Raw genomic sequence first — 23,552 nt, 5'->3', positions numbered from 1 at the left:
CAAAATTGATTGAAATCTGTGAGAAGTTTTCTTATCGGCGCTCTGAAGATGTGACATCTACCCTCACATGTTCCAGTTCAACATGAAAAGAGTCCAGAAATGTCGAAACTCAAGAACTTAAAAAAAAACTAAAAATAACTTCCAATTTTACTTACCAAATAGAAATATTGCTAGTAACCGTAGAATGCCATACTGCATATTGCGGTAATTTAGCATTACATTGGCTAAGTGAGCAGCGAGAAGGGCATACACACCCCCACTCGCTCCTACGAGATATACTTCCGGATCGAATACACTCGTACCTGTGAAGGGAAAAATGAAAACCGATTGTTAAAGGCGAATTTATGAAAGATTCAAAAATAAAATTGCTTCGGTGTGAATTTTTTAACTTACCTAACGAACCGGCTAGTACACCCGCTAGATAAACACAACCTATCCTTGCTGATCCGTGTACCATCTCTAATGGTAGCCCAACGAGGAGTTGTATGATTAGATTGAAGCCTAGATGGAACCATCTGTTTTGGAAAGAAATTAAAAAAAAGAATTCGAACATTAGTTTCTTTAGTGGTCTAAATATAATTTTTTTAAGAATTTTGGAGAAATTGAAGAAAGAGACCAAAAGCCTAATCATGAGACCTTTGAGCAATTCAAACTCCTAGAACTCATCAAACTTCTAGCTGATCTAGTCAAATCAATATATAAGCGTAAACATAACTTACCCTGCATGCAGGACCATGTAGAATAGAAATCGCCACACTTCCTGTCGTTTGTCTGGTCGATAAATGAACATCGAATCGATCGGAACCGGACCCGCCGGATCCGCCGGACCGAGCGTTACTGAGTGATAGATGAAGAACCCGAGCTGAAAGTGAGAAGAATGGAAGCACATGTTATAATATTGTTTCATCTACTTCTCAATGAAAGCATAAAAAAAAACTGTGTATACAATATTGAAGAGTTGGCAAAATAGATCAAAAAGGGTGTGTTGAAAACATTTTCCTTGCCCCGGTTTCACTTGTATTGACGAATGTTTCCGGATCCGGTCCTATGTGAATGTAAACGCTCTTCCCATGCAAACCATGAATGAATGAGTTGGGTGAGCAGAGCAAGCTAAATTTAGGATTGCATAAACCTGGCTGCATTTTGGATAAACAATGGTGCGAAATAGTAGATCGATCGAATCGATTACGAGAGAGTGAGCGCATGTCTTGATTTTCTTTAAATAAACTTGTGCATCAACGTCAACTCCAGATGCTCAACTCCTCAAAACTGCCTGTCAAAAAAACCTTTCCCGTGCTAGGTCTTACTGGTTCTAAGATTTACAAGATAAAATGAAGAAGCACTTTAGTAATAAAATGACTCAAACAACAACCGTTGCTAGAGATGGTCTTTCGCTACTCATATTTATCTTGAGACATCTGACCAAGAACCGGATATGGCAGAATTGCTAACAATTGATCAAAGCTCGTTTGAGCTCGTTTGATTGACATTGACTTTCAATAAGGCGTTTCGTTTTATTGCTCATCATGCGAAGTTTTATTGCTGCATCCGGATATTAATTTCTCGGGTCAAGGCAGATTCATTGCCACGAATGAGATCTTGTTAAAATGTTTAACCTTACAAAACAACACATTAAACCCATGTATTTTGGTGTACTAGTCTTAGGATCTCTAAAAATTAATACACACTAAATTGAAAATCATCTCTCCCACACATTTGTTGTTGTTTCGTTTGAACTTGCCTCCAATTCGATAGCAAAAACAACAATTATCCGTTAATAGTATGTATTACGAGAATAATTGCAATAATTTGTTCACCATTCGAGACGCGTTCGGGGGTTTTTCGAGGTTTTATGGAGGGAATATACCGCATCGAGCATTAAGTGGCGCACCGAAAAGTGCTTCACAAGAGCAAGCGTTATTGAACTGTCTACTACTAATCTCACCATCACTCGGGGGAGCGTCCAGAACAAGTGTTCAATCCGGCGCTATAAATGCGTAGTACCGGGGCATGTGGGGGGAGGTGAATCGTTGCCGAAAATCCAGAATATGGCCCCCGAAAAAACAATTGAAGCAAACAGTACCGTACGCTTTACACACACACAGCAGTCCAGGCCTAATGTACTCGACTAATACCGCACACACGTTCTTCTCTGTGTGGGGGGCTCTGCCATGCTCTATAAAACTAAGTAAAGAAGGCGCGCACTCTCTTTTACGGGGAGGCTTCTTTTTCGGGGGCGATAGTTCCCATCCTCGATCGCGCACTTGTTCGGTTTCCCACCTTGCAACGGGGAAGGTGCGCCGCCGCACACGATCGCAACGGTTGATGATGATTTCAATCCGCACGGAACTAATTGTCTGCGCCCCCGCATCACACATAAGCCGCTTCTCTCCTTCGCGTTCTTCCGAGACTTCCGAAAGCGTGGTAAAATTATTGTTCTTAATCCATCCACACTGCGCGGCCAGAGTAGAGGCTCGCTGCTCTCTACCGTTACCGGGACCGGACGGAAAATCACACGACCGTACGACGACCACCACCAACCATCGTCTTCCTCATCTAAACTGTCTTTTCTTCACCCTCCCCCGAATTGTAATATGGACAGACAGACACACAGGTTGGTTTGCTGAACCATTTGTTATGGTCCAACTGCTCATCGTGTGTCTTCAGTTCGTTGTCGCCGTCTACTCCACACCACAAAAGGGCAGTGAGAAAATTCGGAAACGGATTTTCGGGTTCCGAAAAACTGTAAAATGTATTCGAAAAGAAAAACAAAACCATATTTGAAGACTTTATATTTTTCATGCAATGATCATAAAAAGCTTCCTTTTTTCAATTAAAAGGGGCAAACTGCTTATTGCACGTAGTAACAGACGAACAATTACATGATTCGAACCCTATTTCATACACAAAACTGATGTGGTCGCATTGTTTTTTAGATACCTTCATGGGTAATTTAATTAAAATTGATAACTCGATCAAGAACAAACCCAATTTCAGACGGTTCGTCTAAAATATCTAATTAAAATTAATTAATATCTCTATGCTTCCACATGGAAGTATTGGTCGAAGCTAGCGGTTCCACGCGCGCAATTTCCCCCTTTTTCCCACAGTTACGACAAAACTATGGAACCAACACAATCTGACCTAGAAGGAGGCCTGGTCTAGGAGATTTTTAATTATCTCTTTTCTATCCGAAATAAACCTTTCCACGCACAGTTTTCCATGAAAACACGCTCTACACGCATACCGGTCACCGGTTTTTGGGGATGAGCGATCGTGATCATGAGCTGTAAAAATCATTAATAACATTTCAAAACATGCTTCCTACAAGAACTGGGCCGGTCACTCGGAACGATTTGGTTGAGTTTATTTTCATATTACAGCAGTGCTCTTTAGTCTTATACTTTAGCAAAAATATAAGTCTTTTTAAAGTCATATTGAAGAACGAGGAATGAACTGTTATTTGTGTTGTTTATACTAATATATTTCTTATTTTCATTATATTATTAAATTTTGTCCAGATTCTTTATATATTTACAGACTGGTAAGCGAAAAAGCGAAAAAACAGCAAACACCTTAGGTAGAAAACGGCAGCATAAGGGTGGTCCCAACACTCACTCCAGCGCAGTTATACGTGATCGCTTTTTCAATGAATTTCCGAATTCCGTTTTTTTATTATTTTACATCCTGAATTCTTCGCCTGTTACATCCGGACACAGGATGCCAGTGCATAAAACGGAGCAGACGAGCAGATGTGTTCACTAAGTTCACATTCTGTTTCATTTTCCAATAATAAAAAACTGATCCGTACCAGGTTAATTAGGACAAAAATGAAGGATATGTGTTGGCGGATGCATTGTTAAGTAGAAGAATCGCTTCTGTAATGCAAAATATATTTAAAATATACAGTGACACAAAATACCAGTCAAATAAAATAACTCAAAAGATCGATTTCTGCTCTTCTTGCTCTTGTAATTAAATGGTTGCTTATGGTCTTCAGCAAAAATGGGACACGAGCTAAACGGACGTCTTTCAGCATACCTTTGCCTGCCGACAGCAGCTGTTCCATTTTAACGATTCGCTACGAAGTGACACATGTGCGACACACGGTTGGACCTTTTCATTGTATGTAAAGACTCCAACAAAAACCAACTGTTACTCTACGGTCATTTAACTCGTCAGAGAAACAGATTTTTTTGTGAAATTTTTTTGAACCTGTATCTCGAAGTTTATTGTCAACTTATAAGCTTTGATATGATATTAATAATTATTAAATATAATAAATTATTACAAAATAAGTCGAAAAAACATTAATGGAATAATTATTGGGAGCTATTGCAAAATGATCATAACCTCAACAAGCCACTTGAAGTTCACATGTGCTCCGTTAATAGGTTACAAAACAATCAGTTCATCTGGTCGTTTAAAGTGTGGTTTGAAATATCCAGTAGATAAACCGAAAAACATGCTCGAAAACACGTGCCTTACTGCTGTTGGCAGACCCATTCCTCTCAACTCTTTACGGACACGATCGTTGCGCACGGGATGGATCAACTGGTTAAAGAACTTTACTTGCTCATGATCAACAATTTACCGTCTGCTTCATTCGCGTGGAATAAAAACAATGCGCAAACCAAAGACGAACCATTTGTACCACACATTGGTCGCGTGCGGTGCCTTCATTACTGGATAATGCAGGTGCATCTTCTACCCTCAGCTGCCACACATCCAGCAGATCTCCACTGTCCGAAACTCCACGCGGCAAAAGCGAAACAATCGACCGAATCTCGGCGGCTTCTTGTGGTGCGCGGCGGCGGTTTGTGTTTTGCTGGAATTATGATTGGTATATCACGATTCAGCACTTATCCTTTGTTTCTTCGTACTTTTGCCCTGCTGTTTACCGGTGGATTAACAACGCTGCATTTTACACCTTTTCCTTTACTGCTTCCTTTACAAAGAGAAGATCAAAAAATGCATATGGCATACGGCGGGGGACAGATAAAGCAGCTGCAATAATGTTCCAAAACTGACGAAACATAAACCCACACACACATTCGGAGGCGTGTGCGGAAGCATAGCGAAGAGCAGACACACGGCCAGCAGCAAAACGGAAGTAGTTTTATTCGTCATACAATTCAACGAACCTTCAGACGACTCAGGCTTCGGAGCTTCTTTTTCTCTGGAGCACACACAGCTGACAGGTGAGTTTAATGTGTCTCTGGCCACAACTTGCCTAGGTACCATATTATGATCATTTTAAGCTAGTTCTAAGAATCGAAGCAAGGGATGGAAAAGAAAAGGATCCCAAAACGACACCGACTGTACACAGATTTATGCTGTTCATCACGAACCATATATAAAGAGAAGGTCACAGCTTACTGGTGCTTCATTTCTTTATTTATATTTTCCAAACGCGCGTTCCGGTGCATTTGCTGCTTTGCAAAGGAAACAAAAAAAGGGAACTGTCGGAATGTGAACGTGCTCGTGCGCGCAATGCACTAAAACCTTTATAGGATTTCGATCAGCATGCATCAACAGCGCCAGGCGATGATGAATGGAATCATCGGAACAAAAGGGAATCGAAAATAATAACAACAACAAGAAAAACTACGAGAAAGAGTGACAACATCCGGTTGTCGTTAAAAAAAAACAGTACGTCCATGAGCGGAAGGCACGCGTCATACGAAATATACCACAGCGCGATAAAAAAACTAAACGTGTAGGTAACTATACGGAATGTTGATAGATTTTTTCGCAAATAAATAAAAACATGGCAGAAAGCTACATCAAAATATTTTCAATATGTAAGGAAATGTAAGACGAAATCCCGTTATGGTTTATATTATATTAATGTTTTAAAACGAATTAAATAATGAAATCATACAGAGAAAATCCCGATTCACATCTGCATTAATATATGCACTCTACATTATTAAAAATGAACAAAAGATCGCATCGAGTGTCAAGCGACGAACCCCTAAATACTTTTAGCAGTGATGCAGGTATTTTTACCTTTTTATATTGAAAACTAACAATTCAACAGCCAAAAGACAAAGACAAAACAAAAGACTGCATCGAGTTTTGCAAGCGACGAACCCCTAGATATTTGTAGCAGTGATTTTTGTTCCTTTTTTATGTGAATCATAGCTGAGAACGCTGTTCAAAAATAACAATTCAATGTTGCTATTGCGCGACAAATGCAGCATAACACAAGAATGTGGATGCTCTTGGGTAAACATTCACGATCTTGTATCGTTTCTTCCTTTGACGCATATAGAGACCCCCTCTTTCCCGCGCATCTCTTTGCTGAAACTGGCTGAAAAAAAAAACCATTGGTAGAAAAGGAAATGATACATACCTCGACGATTGTAACTAGTATCACAAATAACGGAGGCGGACAGCATGAATAATTGTCTGCATAATATTTCCGATCCCGCTCCTCGGGGAGCACTTCCATTGCAATTACGTGCACCATTCTGTAAGTGGTAGAGAAAAACAAGAGGAAAAATGGAACGTTAAAAAAAAGCGAAAATATAAAATTAAATCAAAGATTTTTGTTCGAATTAGCATACGTGTTATGTGTCTCCACCATAGCACGTTTCGCAAAAACAACGCGCATTTACGATTATTCGATTCAATCCAACGATCAGAAAACACCCACACACGGAATCGTCGCGTTCGTCCTCGGCTGCTAACGACGGGTGTTGGTTGAGTTGTGCGGTGGTGTCAAAGGGAGAAATATTTTGCTTACCTGCGGAATAGTGGTGGATCCTCAAATATCAGATGAAAATCGTTCTCGGAACAAACCTCACGATCGCGATGATGTACTGCACACTTGAAGCTACGTGAACGCTTGCCGCTCATCTGCAGAGAAGGAAGACGAAAAAGAAGGAAAAACAATCGCTGATTAGATTGATTGTCTGTTGCAGAAACAAACATCCGGCGTCTACAGGGAGGCGCATAAACCGCAGCGCGCATAGGACAATTTTCTATTCCCACGTATACGGCGGCCAAGATCATCGTTTAGCACAACATTGGCCTTTTTTTCTTATCACATCTCGCTCACTTTTCTCACCACTTTCATCCCACAATGGACAACACGTGAAAACAGCAGCCTTGCAAAACCCACAGGCTCGGCACGAAGCTACACGATTTCACACAATTTTAGAGAAAGTATAAATTAAAGCAATTAAAATATTAACCCTTTGTAGCGCTCTTATTCGCCACAGAACAAACAAAACAAGCGACTTCAACGATCAGAAATTTCTCAGCAAATAACTGTGTCATTTCTGTACATGTTGGCATGTCTACTGAACGAACGAACTAAACAGAGAGTGATCCAAATAAAGGAAAACAACCTTCATCGAAGAGAACTGGTGGAAGAAAAAAATGCTCCCACCCACAGTTGCAATCATATGCCATAAGAATAAATGCTTGACTTTGTAAAACGATGAATGAGATAATATGCTTTTGCGTAGCGTAACGTTTGCCACAAGAAGACTGGATCATAATCGTTACCACTAGGGAGTAGAGTACACACCACTGTTGGTGCTCGGCGGGTATATTGACCCCGAGAAAGCGGCTGTCTATAAATTCTACCTAGGCTGGGGCACACACCTTGCAATTTGTGGCGCGTTCATGCACATAAACACACATTCAACCATCTTCGCAAACAAAAATTACACGGTGCGTGTAAGAAACGAGACAAAGATCACATCACGGCGAAACAGCAACCGCGTGACATCATCTCTCACCTAAATGTCAATCCCCTAAACAAGTTTTTTTTCGATTCCATTTTGTCACGGAACCACCGAACACGCTCCCCAAAAAAAAAAGTACGATTTACTAGACTTATTTTAGTTTACACACTTCGTACCAACAACAGGTAGCCCCCGGAAGAAAATAATCCGTTCTGCCATTGTTATTCTGCTTAAGGCTTAGGCAGAGCAAGAACGCGCACTTCGTGATACCAATTTGGCATTTGGATTGTTTTCTTGCTTTCCTTCCACACGTGACATTTTGTGGTGTGTTGGGGTAGATGTGCCAGAAATTCAGAAGATATTTTGAAAATATGTATCTTAAGAATTCATTCCAGCAGTTCAATACAACATACATAAACATTATTTTAAATAATCTGGTGAAGATCTAGCGGAGATCTTGGTGAGATCTTGTGGAGATCTCGTGGAGATCTAGTGAAAATCTAGTGGAGATCTAATGAAGATCTAGTGAGAATCTAGTGAAGATCTAGTAGAGATTTAGTGAAGATCTAGTGAGAATCTAGTGGATATCTAGTGGAGATCTGGTGGAGATTTAGTGAAGATCTAGCGAAATTCTAGTGAAGTTATAGTTAAGTTCTAGTGAAGTTCTGGTGAGGTGCTGGTGGAGTTCTGGTGGAATTCTGGTGGAGTTCTGGTGAAATTCTAGTGGAAATATTGCTGCTAAGCATGCATTTTCTTCAACAAAATAAATTTCTTCAAGAAATAAAAAAAGTTATCTTTAAATTTATTTCCCTCAGTGTAGTGGATATACTCTGGAAGCTTTTTTAAAAAAAAATTGCAACTCTTCCAAACGCTAGCGAAGAACAATCCTTCCTAACATACAATTTGTGATATTGCTTTCATGATGACGAAGTACGAACAAGAAAATTATGGCAATATTGAGCACTTGTTATTAAAAGGTTGAAGGATGTATCTTACACCGACTCCAATAAACACAGAAGCAAAAACGGAACGATATAGAAGGATGAAGAAATAACTACATATCTCACTTCTACCGCGTTGGTTCGATGTGCCGCCTCCCTCCCCGGACCTGGTTGATCCGGTAGGCCCAGGAAGAACACACGATCATCGCGAGATAATGATTGATGGCGCACAAGAGAGAGGACCGCATTCCTTACATTTTCACATCACATCGCTGTTTCAATAGCTGTTTGAAAAGGAAAACACACACTGCCACTTTGAACATTGGTTTCATAAAAATTGCTATCAATGAGACAGAGAATTGATAGAAGTATGAATATCGAATTTCGAATATTCAATCTTGCTACTGTATAAGACCAAATGCTTCCAAAATTACTGATACTTGTGCTGTTTGATGTATTAAATCATTTAATCAAACAATTTCATAAACGTCCCTCTTTAATATATCTTTTTTCCCCTTTACATCCATTTGTGCCACAACTTTCACGAGGGTTAGGAATGTGGATATCCCACATTAACCCAGGTCCGCGAGTTCCTCGTCGTACCATTTCCAGTTGCTGTTTTTTTTTTCAAATGTGTCTTCAGGTCCTGTGCATGCAAAACGGTCATTAGCAACGGGGGGCCCAACGACTCCCATAAACCTTCGTCGTCGTCGTCAGACAAATAATGTTCCCTATTACCGAATAGTCACAAGAGTCTTCCGAAACGTCTCTATACACTACCGCCGATCGAAAACCACCATGCGGCGGCGAGAAGACAAAAGTAAGCACAAAAGGCAACGACCGCCGCTATTATCAAATGGTAATAATTCAAAGCACTCAACAGGACGACAAGGGAAAATTTTGATGTGAAACTGCATTTCAAACTGCGGTGTGTGAATATATATGTGAGACTCCTTCGTCTCGTCCGTATAAAGGATGGGTACAAAACGAAAGGACAGAAAATTCAGAAAGTCAGTAGGCGGCAGTATGTAAAGGGCTCCCGGGAAGCGAATCCCTTTAATATAATACACATTTGACAGCTGATGGGTAACAAGGCGCGCGCGTTGTCCTTCGCGCGAGCTTGGGCGAAGGTTGTAAGAGGTTGGCTCCGCCGCAACATTCTCATACCCAAAACGAGTTGGTTGAATAAAGCCAAAAAAGACAACAAGACGAAAAAATGCAGCAGTAGCGGCGCCTTTAGAAACACACACGCAACAGTAAAAGTTGGTTTACATATACACTGACTCGAAGCTGCTTTCGGTTATTTACACCCCAACACCACATCATTCTTCACGGCGAAGAGATCAACCTCTTCCAGTTCCAGAAGGTGCGACTGGAACACTGTTGTGCTTCACACACGGGCGAAGCGTCTGCGCCCGCCTTACACATTTTCTGTAATGTTGAATTTAAATATTTTCTTATGATCTTTCCACATTGTGAGTTTCGTGCTTCCAAACTTACAAGCGGCCAAGCTGTGTACTGTTTCACGATGGACCGAAAGGAATAATATTTGCATGCTTTACAGGTTGGTGTGTGGGTCTCTCGTCGATGCAACCGACACCCGCAACATGTTTTCTCTCTAATCTTGGTCCCCATCGCTTCTTTCCTTCTTTCGCAGGGTGCACAGAGAGTTGCCACTCTCTGGAGCGAAAGCTACCGAAAAAAGGAATTCTTGAAATTAATTGCAAATTGGGTTATCTTTTCCGTGCCGGGGGAATGGAAGATTGCGTAAAAATTGAAGAAGCGGCAACATTTTACGAATAAGGAGACACGATCGGCGAAATGCCATTTTACTCCATCATTGCAAGACGCAACCGTGCGAGAGGAAAACTGTTGAAATGAGTTTTGTGTATATATTCTTTCTCAAATGCTTGAAACGGATTTTTGAGTTCTAAAATTGTTAATTATCAATTAAATAAGAACACATTTAACAGAAAAAAAAATCATAAAAATATATTGCAAATTAATAAACTGCAAATTAATACTCCAATCTTCAAACAGCTAGTGAAGAAATACTAAAGAAATATAAAAATTACTGTCTGTCTGCCATCCTCCACGTCGTTGGGCGGTGTTATCCATAAAAATGGCCCCAAATAAATAACCAATTGAAAGATCAAATCCACACATGTGTCTACAATATTTACATGGTTCATATCATCTCACACCTAGGTGGTAGGCAAGCGCGCCGCCCGTCTAGGTCTGATTAATGATCAGGCGTTTGACTTCACACGCTCACATCTTCGACCGGAATCGGGGTGGAGGTTCGAAAGGCAAGTACAGCATCTGTGCTTGACCAAACCACCGATGATAGTCACACATTCAGCTGATCATCAACATGGAAAAGAGGTATGCACTTATAAACCTGCTACTACTCATGCTCGGTTGCAGTGAGCGCCTTGTAGACATTCGCTTTTGCTTACAGAGAGTGTCAGGAAACTCTCGTCCATATCTCCCCACCTTTACACGCCCGAGCTGGAATAGTTTATTTTCTTTACCGGCTATTATTAACTACCTTCAACCTACGGCGAGATAAACAAAGCCTATAATTGGAGCTATGAAATCCGTAAGCAAAGCGATTTTCCGCACATAATAATTCTCTCATTCACTTGCTGCTACTAGCCAGGCGTGCTGGATCTGGGATTCCAGGAGGATGACCCGACAGCTAAGCGCTTTGTAAACTTTGAGATGTTCTTTCGCTTTGATAAAGTGAAATTAAAAAATTGAGAAATTATCTTCATCATCATCCCATTTTTGTGTCCTACTTGGAACATCGTTCAAGGATATTTTTGAATTAAAACCATATTAAACCATGCATAGTGACTAAAGGTTATTGAGAGCTTAGTTCCCGCCCTTTAGTTCTAAAACTGAGACAAGGTACTAGGCTGAGGCTAAGTTACTATAATCTAAACTCTTTAAATTCATTTCTGATATTCAAAGGAACTCTTGGAAAAGATCAACAGATCTCACTCATTTATAAAATGACATATTAGACGAACTGAGAAAACGATTCCTAAGGGTAATTAAGGGAAAGAACAACCTTGCGGAAACTGACAATTTCTTACCTCACTCATCCACAATTTTGGAGCCGAAGCTAAACTCTTGTTTTTCCCCCCCTGGTGATCGGTTAGGAAAGGTGAGAAATTTATACAACCTACATTTCAAAGAAAAAAAAGCTTCAAAATGTAGAACAGGAAATTCACATTTAGCCCAGACGTGCACCATCTTATCTAGATCAAACAACGCGGCTCACCTTTATCAAGAAATTCCCACAAAAAAGCAGAACTTCATACTTCCGGAAGTTCGGTAACTTCGATTAGCTCCAGTGGGGCTCTTTCTCTTTCTCTCTATCTCTCTCTCTCTCGTCGAATTCTCGTGGTCAAATTATAACCAATTATCGAAACTTCAAGGCAAAGACCAAATATGCTCCTCTGTCTGCTGTATGCGCGCAAGGGAACAGCAACGAGACACGCTCAGTCTTAAAAACAGATAATTATACACAAACTTCACAGGCGACAACACAGCTCGAAACGCCAACGTGTTGATAATTTGAACAGGTGCATTCTTTCGCTTCTCTGCCTGTATTATTTTGTGTCGCTTTTCTACGTTCGATCACGTTCGACTGTCAAACGTATCCTTCTCGCAGACGACGAGAACTTCAACATAATTTGATATATTAACATCACACGTGCGCGAACCAAAACCTATCGAAAGCACGAGACCGGCTTGCCGATAATAACAACCACGAAGAGGCCTGAACAGACAGGTGGTGATGGTGGTTGCAGTTTTACATCCATACTGTTGGGTTTTCCCTTCCTTCTAGCTTTTTTCCACGAGTCTGTTGACCCTCTGCCGATTTAGTAACACAGTACCACTATACTATTTAAGCATTAAGGTTTAATATAATAAGAAAAAAAAATATTACACTACAAATGCCCGGGAAAGGTTGAGAATGTGGCGCTAACGAAGGACCCACGGGCAACCTAGAATTACTCTCACCTAGAAAATATAATATATTCCATGAACGCCTTCTACAGGCACAAAATAACCACCGAACGACTTCGTGTGCGTTCCAGTTATTCTCCTTGAGCTCATTGTCTGAAGGGCACCAGCTGGAAGGGAGGCCACCGAAGTGTAACAATACACACCTTTATTTAATCGCTTTTCTCAGGATTAACGTGCAACGCACACATTAGCGATAACTGATGGATATTAATTTTATTCAACTACATTATTTTTTTCCTTTCATCTTCTATTAAGTAAATCATATATCCTCGTCTACACCGACATTATTTTTTACTGTAAAATATTTTTAAAAAATATTTGAGTTTTGCTCCAGAAATGTAGGAACAACAAGATTACAAAACATTCAAAATTAGAATAATATTCTCAACATCAAATTGAGAACAAGAAATATACACAAAAAAGCCCCGAAAAAGCAAAGATGCCGATCAACGAAATAATTTCACGCCTTGCTAACCCCTCGTGAATCGTGCAGCAGCATGAAAATAAATTCTTCCTTTGGTATCTACTCCTCCGAGGGGAAAAAGAAGTGCTTCGTCATCTATCTATTGTTTGGTATCAAAACACCGCCAAAACTGTGAACAGTCAGAAAATATCGCCAAAAAGATCGATCTAAAATAAGTGGATAAATGTAAAATTGAGAAAGAAATTCCTTTTTCTTATGCTTGTTCCTTATAATACCAGCATTTATGCAATGTTTTAGTTAAGAACAATACCACAATGAATTGTTTTGTGGCAAACAACAATCTCAGAACGTTTTCCTGCAGTCTTTTTCGTCGTTTAACCGTAGCTAAATGAGTGAATTATATAGAAAGCTGATTGAAGCCTCAATTGGCCTTGGAATAAGTCCCATTTCGTTCAAAGCTTTACATAAATCTTAAACGAAAATGAACCGCTTGAGTTTAAAGCGATGGAAAAGAGACAGCATTTAGATACTATTTAACATCTTAAACTGTTTTATCGTTACTTTTTTCTTTATCCACTGCCATACTGCACACATCAGAATTAACCTAATGATGGCTGGAGAGAAAAAGCCAAACTGTCCCAATTTCCATGCTCAAGATTAACGGCGAAAAACATCGACGGGCCCCGCGGTTGATGACCCAATTTTTGAAACTGTAACAAAAAGCAACGGTGTGACATAATTTTATGATTTTATTCCTTCTTAATTCAAACAAAAACTCATCGCCTTTTTGGTGGGAAATTAAGTTTGTTATTAGGAAAACCAGATTGAGCTTTAGGTGAGTAACGTTTATTTTCCCTCCGCCAAACAACAAATGGTTTGCATTTATTTACATTACACACACACACTTGTGTTTTGAGAACTTGTTGCCAAGCTTATAACAACTGTACGCACCCCAGCAGTAAATGTTGAAAAATAAAACTTTTTTTTTATTTAATTCAGTACAAAACACATTTGGTTCACAATTCTTGGATGAAGAAAATAAAAACGATTCACTCATTTTAAAAGGAATATGCACCCGATGCACCAAGATCGCACATAAAATAACAATTTCCCAAGAACACAACTAGGAAAACATGTCCCTGTGTTGGATGATTCATTCATTCCACGCAAAACGAATGGGCCCACACATTATTATAAAGTGTTCCTCTTACTCAACTTTTGGTACCAGCGGGCGCGATCGTTTCCTGCCCCCGATCTTGCTTCTTCGATCTTTGATCATTCGTAAAGTACGACAATGAATCGCAACATCATGTCGCGATCTCTCCTACTCACCAAAAGCACTTCCTATAGGTGTTTTTTTCATTCTTCAATTTCTTGTCTTTCCGGCGCCTGATGTGCGTTCTCAGACGGTTCCACAACCGGACCGGAAAAGGTAGGCTCACAAACATATACTGTGCGCGACCTACAATGACATCTTGTGAACTTTTGCAGACGCCTCATCGAGTGTGGACCACCTCCGCTACATTTAAAAACTTAACACAGAAAGCGTCTGCTTCAAATCGTAATAAATCGTAGAATGTTGGAGATTGAAAAGGTAATGGAACGAGATTGAACACATTCATTATATCAAACGCAACTTAGAGAGGGGCAAGAGGGGAGCGCACAATTAACTACTCCCCCCGGTAGTTGACCAGTCTCCACCGAAAGCTCCATACCACAATAATCGATTGTGGCAGCATAAATTAAAAATGTTAATCTCGTAATGAAACCGCGATTACCCAAAGCTACGTCTGCTCTCACTTGCCCAAATGCCCGGGGTTGATGGGAACTATAAAGCGTAACACCGAAACAAAAAAAAATGGAATCAAAATGCATCGCTCACAAAAGAATGCAACTGGCGCGCAATAAATGGAGTGCATCCACCAACAACTCGAGATCTGTTGGTGTGTGCGATGAAAACTGAACGATCATAAAAGCTTGCGCATTATTTTCCCCAAGCCTCAGACACGTCAAAATGTAAGCGTGGGGGGAGGCCAAGCACAAAACTTTAATAGAATGCAACACGTTTATCACGATATGCAGCAGCTGGGGAAGGAAAAAGAAAAAAAAACACTTACAAATGTATAATGTGAAATCACACAATGGGTGTGTGTCTTGGTTCCGCATTATTTTTTATGCCACTGCAAAATAGTAAACACTCTCAGCTGAAATGCAGAGTAAACGGAAGGGAAAATTGTTGCAATCCACACTTGGGTCGATGGATGCTACTACTATTTCCAGTACTACAACAGTTCCAGAACAGCAACAGTTTGGTGAACTCCACAAAAATGGGAAATGAAATATAAACAACTGCAAAAGCAGACAACTGCGAGGAGGTCAGACCGAGATAAAAAAAGTTTTAATATTTCACTATCCCGATCGGGTGAAGTAAAACCGGAGGGAGGAAAAACAAAAACAAAACAATCTCTCCCCCCAACGACACACAGGTGCATCCGCAACCAAGCGCATCAATCAACGCGCGCGAAAGCACACGAAGCGTGCCCCAACGGGAATTGTGCATTGCGTGTTATTTCTGCTGCTGCCTCTGTTTTTTTTATTCGTTAATGAGGAATATAAAACAAAAACATTATTTACTTTTGTCCGGTTACGGTTTTCCACACTTCTGCCATACATATATATCTCTCTCTCCAGCAATACTGGAGAGGGAATGTGTATTTTTTCTGTGAACTTTGAAACCTCAGTAAGACACCGATGTAGTAAACAAAACAGAAAAAACGGGACTAATCAGAGCGCAAAATGGTAGAGTTATAGTGAGGAATGTCTATTCCTGGCAATAGGGTGGCAGCTGTCATGTGCTTCTCCACGCGACAGAACCGATACCAAATCTCATCTGGAACACGTCTTCCTACACAAAGAACTGAGCAATAACAGTTGCGAAACGAATTCAAGGAAAAGGCAAATCATTCCATTTCCTGAAAGGATTTTCAGGATTCCAAGAGGCTTCTCAGATATTCAAGCAAAAATGGATTTTTTTTTGAGTACATGAGTCAAGAGGTATAAAAGAGGTATCAAAATATGTTTCTTTTATCTTTTTCTTGGAAAGAACCAAACTGATATTCGCAGTTGGTCTTTGACAGATATATTAGAGTTCTTCCATTCTGGAACTCAATATCCTCAGATATTGAGATCTTCAGATTAAATGGTCAGATTTGGGAACTAGTGCGTCAATATCATTATTTAACGTTTGTAGCACTAGCTAAACTAGTCGTATTTCTCAGATGTATACTTCAATATAACCTCTTTGGGACTCAAAGAATTGTAATTTAAAAGCAATTCAATCGGAATCCCTCGCTTTTCAAACCAATATTGTTGAAGACTTGAATCTTCAATAAAAAGAAATGATAGGTCTAAATCTACGCCAGTTTCCAATGTCTAAAAGAAGAGATATTTGTTAAACAAAAATAAAAAGCAAACCGTAAAAAAAATCTTACTTTCATCTGAACTACCGTCAAACAACTTAGAGAAATATTTCTCTCTTAATAGTATTTACAAAACATAATTTGCAATCCCTACAGACAATGTCAATGGGTGAAAATCAAATTAACGTTTGGCGTGCAGCAGAGTGGAAGTTGTTTTGCTGACGTAAAAAGTACATAAAAGCGTGGTGTGTGTGTGTGTGTGTCTGGAGTGGAATGAATAATGACACCCATTAAGTGTGGACGCAAACTGGGGCCACCTAAACAGCGGGCTTGCTGCTTAATTTGGCGTTTAAATCAAACAACCACCAAGCTTAATATAGAAACCTTCCTGGGTTTCCGTGGGTATTAGGTTAACCTCCAGCCGAGTTGGAGCAGAAGAAAATGGAGGTGGTGGGCCAGTTTTTAAGCCACCCCATTTTACGCTTAACTCATTGCGCTACTGTGCCTTCCGCACACACACATGTGGTTGTGGCGTTGTCTTTCCGACACACAGATGTCTAGTGCACAAAAAGCCAAGGCCAATCCGAGTAACTGCCCACGCGTATATGCTAGAGACCCGTTGGTTTCACAAACCTTACCAAAGAACCAAGTGGAGTTCATTCATAAAACTAAGCGTCCAAATAGCACAGTCACAGACCCTTATTTGCCACCTACCAAGTATTGGAACTACGGCGCGTGCTTACGGATGATCGTGTGCTGATCATCATGATTGAGTGATAGGAATTGAGTGGCAAACCAGGCGCTACAACACCCCTCTTTTGAAGGTGGTGATGATCGGGGTGAAGAAAATGGGCGTGAAAATTCACCTTCCTTCTGCATCATCCACCCCCAACACACTGACCTCCTGGTACGGAGTGATCGTGAGCGCGCGCGCGCTTCGACAGTTTCCTAAGCAGAAGCTCTACAAAACACCCGCAGCAGAAGTTAGACGGAACGCGGCGGGATCGAACACGCGGGCCCGCGTGTGCTTCGACCGATGGGTCTTAATTGTAATCCTACCTTTTTTTATTCTCCCTCCTTTTTATGATCACGAGACGATGATCTCGATCTAATAGCTCCTGGCAGGGAGAAGGCGAAGCCCGACCAAGCCCACCAAAAAGCCTATCGAATATCATGCCACCTGATCGAAAAAGGGCAAGACACACCTCAAGAGCAAGTGGACGCGCGTTCGGTAGATTAAAAAAAAACCGCCCGTGTGTTAAAGATGATCATTATCAAAGAGCATCCCCCATCCCAAGAAACGGGAGGATAGAAATTAAAAGTAACCGCGTTGCGAGAGCCAGCGCTGTAGAGCGTCTTTCGTTCATATATGCATGTTTAGCGGCGTTTGTAACACACACGAACAAGCACGCGGAACACGTCTATAAAAATGTGCTTTCAGTAATCTTTGCATGAAATTTCTCCACGCGCCGTTTGTGTTGCACTAGGTCAAGAACGACGGAATTCCCCGACAGTCCGATCCAAAACAGAAAAAAAGCTTAAGTTTGAATCTCGCGCGCTGGTGAGTCATGTGTGTTCGGGTGCACGTGCGTGAATCCGAAGGTCGACCCCATGTCGTCGTAATCGTCATCATCCGGCACCTCCCGCGTAAGAGCACGGACAACACATTATAGCAAACACTTTCGATTACGATTGAAGATTTATCGCCACACTAGAGAGAGTGTGATGACGGTGTCCGTCCGGGACGTCATGAGTTCATCGTCAGTACACATCGGAATGGAATTTTACTCTCCTGGAAATAGTAGTGACAAAGACGTGTGACAACACTCTGAAATTCCCGATTTACTTCAGTATGTAGTGATCTTGTGACGTTTATTATAGAGATATAAACGTCAGAAAAAAATAAGATGGAGGTAGTAATAGGCTAATCGACTAATAACTTCATGAAAATGTGGCGATTTAGGTAAGTTCGATTCAGGATAGTTTCGTAATGGAGAACTGTATGAACTCCAGACTTTTCTTGATATTATTCACCAGTATGGTAAGTAATGACTTATTCTCGTTAGTCATTACACTTGACCAGTTGAGATTCCATCTACGACCTTCGGTATATCAGACCTAACACACGTCGTAGCACAACCGCAATATCTGCAATCGAACTTTAACAGTTGAAAGAAAATAGAAACACTTTTCGTGAGAAATTATCGCCATACCAAATAGGCTCACTTTAAGCGTTAAATATACGATACAATACAGAGACTGCTGGACCCTTCTCTTTTCTCATAGGGTTATATAGGCAGTAATGCATTGCAATTAAAAGAAACCTTCACCTCTACGGTAGAAATGTGTAGAGAACCCATATCTACCATTGGACCACACAGACACACAAACTCACGCACACACGTCTATCTGTGCACTTCCATATGCATTGTGCAACGAACCGGAACCGGAAGAAACGTGTGGGAGAAAAACATGCGTGCGTATAGGGGGGAGTATGGGCGCTTTCCCAAGTTTTTGAAGAGAATTTGTGTTTGTGTGTATGTGTGGTTCAGTTTTTGCCCTTTCTTCCTCAAATGAAGGGTTATACAAATAAAGCAAAGCATATAAAAAATATTAATAAAATAATTTCCTCAATATAAATTCATAAATGTTTATTTAAGACCATAATACGAAGAAAAAAAAATAATAGAAATAAACATTTCATAAAAATTTATGCACACAATAAGAGGTCCATTAAAGTCGCATCTTACAACATCTAAATCTAATGATGTTTGTTTCTTCCTATGGACACAAATCTAAAACATAGCATTTTGGAACAATAAATACCATTTCCGTCATTCCTCAAAAAAAAACCACACCATCAATTTCTCACGATAATTGTAAATTCCCAGCTGCGAGACAGAGTTGTGTTTTAATTCCCATCCTACTAGAAACGAAAGTTGACAAAAGTTTCCAAACCTCAGCCCAAAGGGGCCACACGGCCATGCTGAAGAAACGTGATGATGATGTGCTGGGAATTTTCTTTTCTTTTTGTTGTATTCAGTTCCACTTGATTCGGAAATAAATTTCAAAACCAGAAGAAAACAGACACCACCTTTAACAATAGTCTGTTTTTTTGCAACAACAAAAAAAAAGCAAAAGAAAAGGTGGGAAGGAACTTGAGACAATTTCGTTACCATTCCCGGGTATCAAAATATGGGTATTTAAACTACTCGACGCGAAGCCACTGCTGGAATCGACGACCCCTATGTGCTTCTCGCGCGCCCCTATTCAAAAACGTATCGCGACCTCTCGTTCTGTTTTTGATTTTTTGAGCTTTTTCCTGATTTTTAAGTAGGCGGGGCTGTAGCACCGCTCTACAATTATAGTGTAAGACGTGTAACAGTGTGTGTCATGTCGCATGCTTCGCTGCATGGCAAACACGACGACACACGAACAACACCGAAGAGGACGACAAAAACACGATCCTTCACTGCACACTGGATTAGGGTGCGCGTACGATGCGGCAAACAGCGCAAGAAGAAAAAACGATCCTTCACTGCACACAGGATTACAGTGTGCGCACGGCGAATGACGCAGCACAAAAGAAGCACAAAAGGAAGACGAAAACACTATCCTGTACCAACGCGTACAATATGTTTTGACACTATTTATCACCAAAATACACGCATAAACATTCAAACACCAAACACAACACCAACTGAATTCATCGTCGTGTGAAAATGGGAAGAAGTTTCCACAACATGCACCGAAAGTTTTTTCCCTCACTACATTTCAATGCGCTTGCCGAAGCAAGCACGGAGTGAAGGGAAAAAACTAACACCACACGTTAATGGCATGAAAAGGCACATCAACTCTACATAAATCACAACACTGGTCAGCATATTGCACTGCACAAAGCAATCGCGCATACTTGCAAACTTCCGCGCATCATTTACGCACGCACAGATATAAAATTTTCTAAGTCCCACAACACGTCCGCCCTGGACTTAGCGCACAGCAAACTGAGCTCGTCACAGTGTGGGATGAACGCTAGAGTAAGGACGCAGGATAACAATGTAGGTCAGAACGAGATGGAAACAATTCTAGCTTCAACAAACTCTGTCGGCTCACACACACAATCAAGGGTTTCATGCTTTTTTTCGGGTTTCGCCGTCGTTTTCCATGTTCTTCTTGATCTTTTACCGTAATTTTCTCAAATTTGAGAGAATTTTACCGTCATTCTCCCAAATTTGAGGTCTCTTTGTCTGTCGGGTTGCGCCCATCCCAAACAATCCCACGATGATTACGAAACCACACAAAAAATCATTTTTATAAGGGAAGTTTAAGGAAAATGATAACAAACAACAAACCCAAACACACCACGTTTTTTGGAGAGAGAGAGAAAGTCGCGCACATTATACGGTGGAAATTGTTTGCAATCATTTCCACGAAATAGTTTCGAGAAAAAAAAAAGAGTTGTGTAAAAAATTATAGCAAACTGGATGTCATGTGCTCTTTCTATTTTATTATACCGTTGAAACGAGCGAGTTTATTATCTACGGTAAAATTACACAACAATTTGGCACTATCATCGAAAATCGTGGTGCACGCCAACTCCGAAAGGAAAGTATATAATCCTTGGGCGAATGTGTACACCACTCGCCTATCATCAATTTTCCGGACTTTGAAGGACGCGCGGTGGTGTACCACAAGAAGAGAAGGCGGACTCCTACTCTCGACTTCTGGGCCACCCTAAATCCGAACACACCCCTCCACGTGCATAGAATAATTTTTTTCGTTTGCCATATTTCAGTCTGGATACGTGGTCAGAGAGAGAGTTGTAATAAATTTCCACTTCACCCTAGTGGCCAAGGCTGGAGGGGGGGAAGGAGATTGGGGTTGGAGGGAAAAACTCCGACTCTTCAGTTTTCCCTTTGGTTCCTCTTAGACAGCCACATAAAAATACTCTTCTCTCCTACACAATACACCTTGTGTTGTTTCCTGGTGATTGCCTTCGTGCAAATATCCTTCCGGATGTACTTATCAATCCAGGGCCTTCCCACTCTTAATCTTTTCCACCCTCGCAATCGCAAAAAGGAGAAACGGAATTAGTTGGCAAGAAAATAAATGAAACTTTCCAGACGGGCGGACACGGACCAGACTCGAGACTGTCATAGATACCAGACAGTCGACAGTGAGTCAGACAGCGGTAACGGATACCCTGGTCCTAGTGGAATATCCGATTGAATCGGAAGAATCATTGCACACAACTCTCTTTCCCATATGTCCATCTTGGATGGGATAAATGCTTTTATCCTCACACACTCACCACTTCCTACTTTAAGACCTAGAGAGTGCCACCACTTACCTAACATTGTCACTGAACGTTGGGGATGTTCGTACTGGTTTTTTGGGGGGTGTTTTTCAACGCACGAGCCAGTCTAGGCTAATAACCATCGGAAACCATCGAAGTAGTCGACGCAAAAAAAAACGCCCAAAAGAACTATATTGATGGTGATTTTCTTGCGTTGTATTCAGCACACAGCAATACACCACTGTTGCTACTTGCTGATCAGTGAGAGATGAGCACTTTCATTGCATTTCCAACGAATAAAATCAAACAAATTGCAGATCACAGAAAACGCAACGATGATCACCAAGGAAAAAAAAGACGAATGCGTACACAGACACACATATACACAAACACACGCGCTTTTCCTGGAATGCGCTGAATGACAAGGCGGTGGTGTAACGTTGCTATGTAACGCGTTATGTTGCTATGTTGCTAACGGTTTAATTACTTCCTTCCACATACACGACAGACGGCACACAAACAAACATACACACACACGCACGTTTTGAAGTTGGGGGTGAAGCGAAAAGATCACGACTCTCGTGTATTTCTGACCCACGAAGGACTATGCACACAACATTTACACACATAGATGCAGGACAGCGCACATAAACGGAACGTGTGTAACCTCACTCACAACACACCGCAACACACATTGGGAACGCGAATGCAGTAGAAGACGACACAACAAAACCAGCCTTAAAACGCCACACTAAACACGTAAAAAACTGCACTGCACCAGGACGGACCTTCCCGTGGCAATGGGACGATGGGAGGAGAAGCAGATATTTTATTTTTACCTGCTATTGATTCGCGTTACTCCTTTTCGTCATATGCTCCAATTATTTCACTGCTTTATCGCGCGCTTGTTTTGGAGAGCCGATTGGTAGGTGTGCACGATCGATTCGATTTAGCACAAAAACAACAAAACACATTCCACTAAATCGGCCCAAATCCTGTAATTGTGTGGATTTGTGCTTTGTCACGCGGGGTATTTACACTCGATACCGCTTCACACTTTTGGGGCGCTCCAGGGAGACTCCGCTTTTCAGGCAGCGAGACTGTGCCACACAACTTAGCAGGAAAGCCGGCTTCTTTCTTGCCGGAAATTTCTGTTTGAAGCCTTCGAAATCTTTTGCATTTTTTGTTGTTGGTTGTAACACTCTCCCCCGTTGGAAGTACCTTTCCTTTTGGCGAGACAATTCCCGGTATCTGGCCAACCACACACGACCACGTGTTTTTGGATGCAGAGAAACGAACGGCGAGACAGTAAAACCGCACACCGAATTGCACACACCTTTACACTTATAGCAGATGATCGAACGGTCGCGTGTAGTGGTATTTTTTTCTTCTTTTATTATTTTTGGCGAGGGTTGAGTGCAGACACACGAGTTTTTGAGATCGAAACTTGCGTTTTTCTTAAATGTGTACGAGACGATATATTTTGGTTTTGTCGACTTGCAGTGTACCAGACACACCAAACACGCACGATTTGCAAAAGAGGTGCTGTTAAGTGCAGCAGACACACACACGCGGCGAACACGGGCAGACTTGCGTTTGAGCGTTGAAGCGTGCCGTTTTCGTCGTAGCACACACGCTTCCTTCGATGTCTGGAAAAAAACTGACTGGCTTTGGTTACGCCGAACACCAACTGAACGTGTCTGGTTTGCTCGACCAGTGTGAGAGTGAATT

At 41.1% G+C, this 23,552-nt stretch overlaps 1 protein-coding gene across 4 annotated transcripts in view; it reads right to left on the bottom strand.

The window, feature by feature from the left end:
• The window catches only part of LOC125770346 (protein rhomboid), a 43,438-nt gene that overhangs the window by 3,282 nt on the left and 16,604 nt on the right, over positions 1 to 23,552 (bottom strand). Inside the window, exons 1-7 of one of the 4 annotated variants that reach the window (XM_049439808.1) lie at positions 22,661 to 23,532; positions 21,876 to 22,075; positions 6,752 to 6,864; positions 6,359 to 6,476; positions 720 to 862; positions 394 to 515; positions 156 to 302 (exon numbers count right to left, since the gene is read on the bottom strand). In XM_049439808.1, coding sequence (XP_049295765.1) covers positions 156 to 302; positions 394 to 515; positions 720 to 862; positions 6,359 to 6,476; positions 6,752 to 6,864 — 643 coding nt within the window. In that variant the 5' untranslated portion in view covers positions 21,876 to 22,075; positions 22,661 to 23,532. Of the gene's footprint in view, positions 1 to 155; positions 303 to 393; positions 516 to 719; positions 863 to 6,358; positions 6,477 to 6,751; positions 6,865 to 21,875; positions 23,551 to 23,552 lie in introns of those variants that run through there. The other 3 variants (XM_049439806.1, XM_049439807.1, XM_049439805.1) reach the window with 3 other exon arrangements.

This window comes from Anopheles funestus, chromosome 3RL (assembly GCF_943734845.2).
Source record: "Anopheles funestus chromosome 3RL, idAnoFuneDA-416_04, whole genome shotgun sequence".
Lineage (NCBI taxonomy): Eukaryota > Metazoa > Arthropoda > Insecta > Diptera > Culicidae > Anopheles > Anopheles funestus.
The sequence above is the reverse complement of the archived record's forward strand: the minus strand, read 5'-3'. Positions and strand labels throughout refer to the sequence as shown.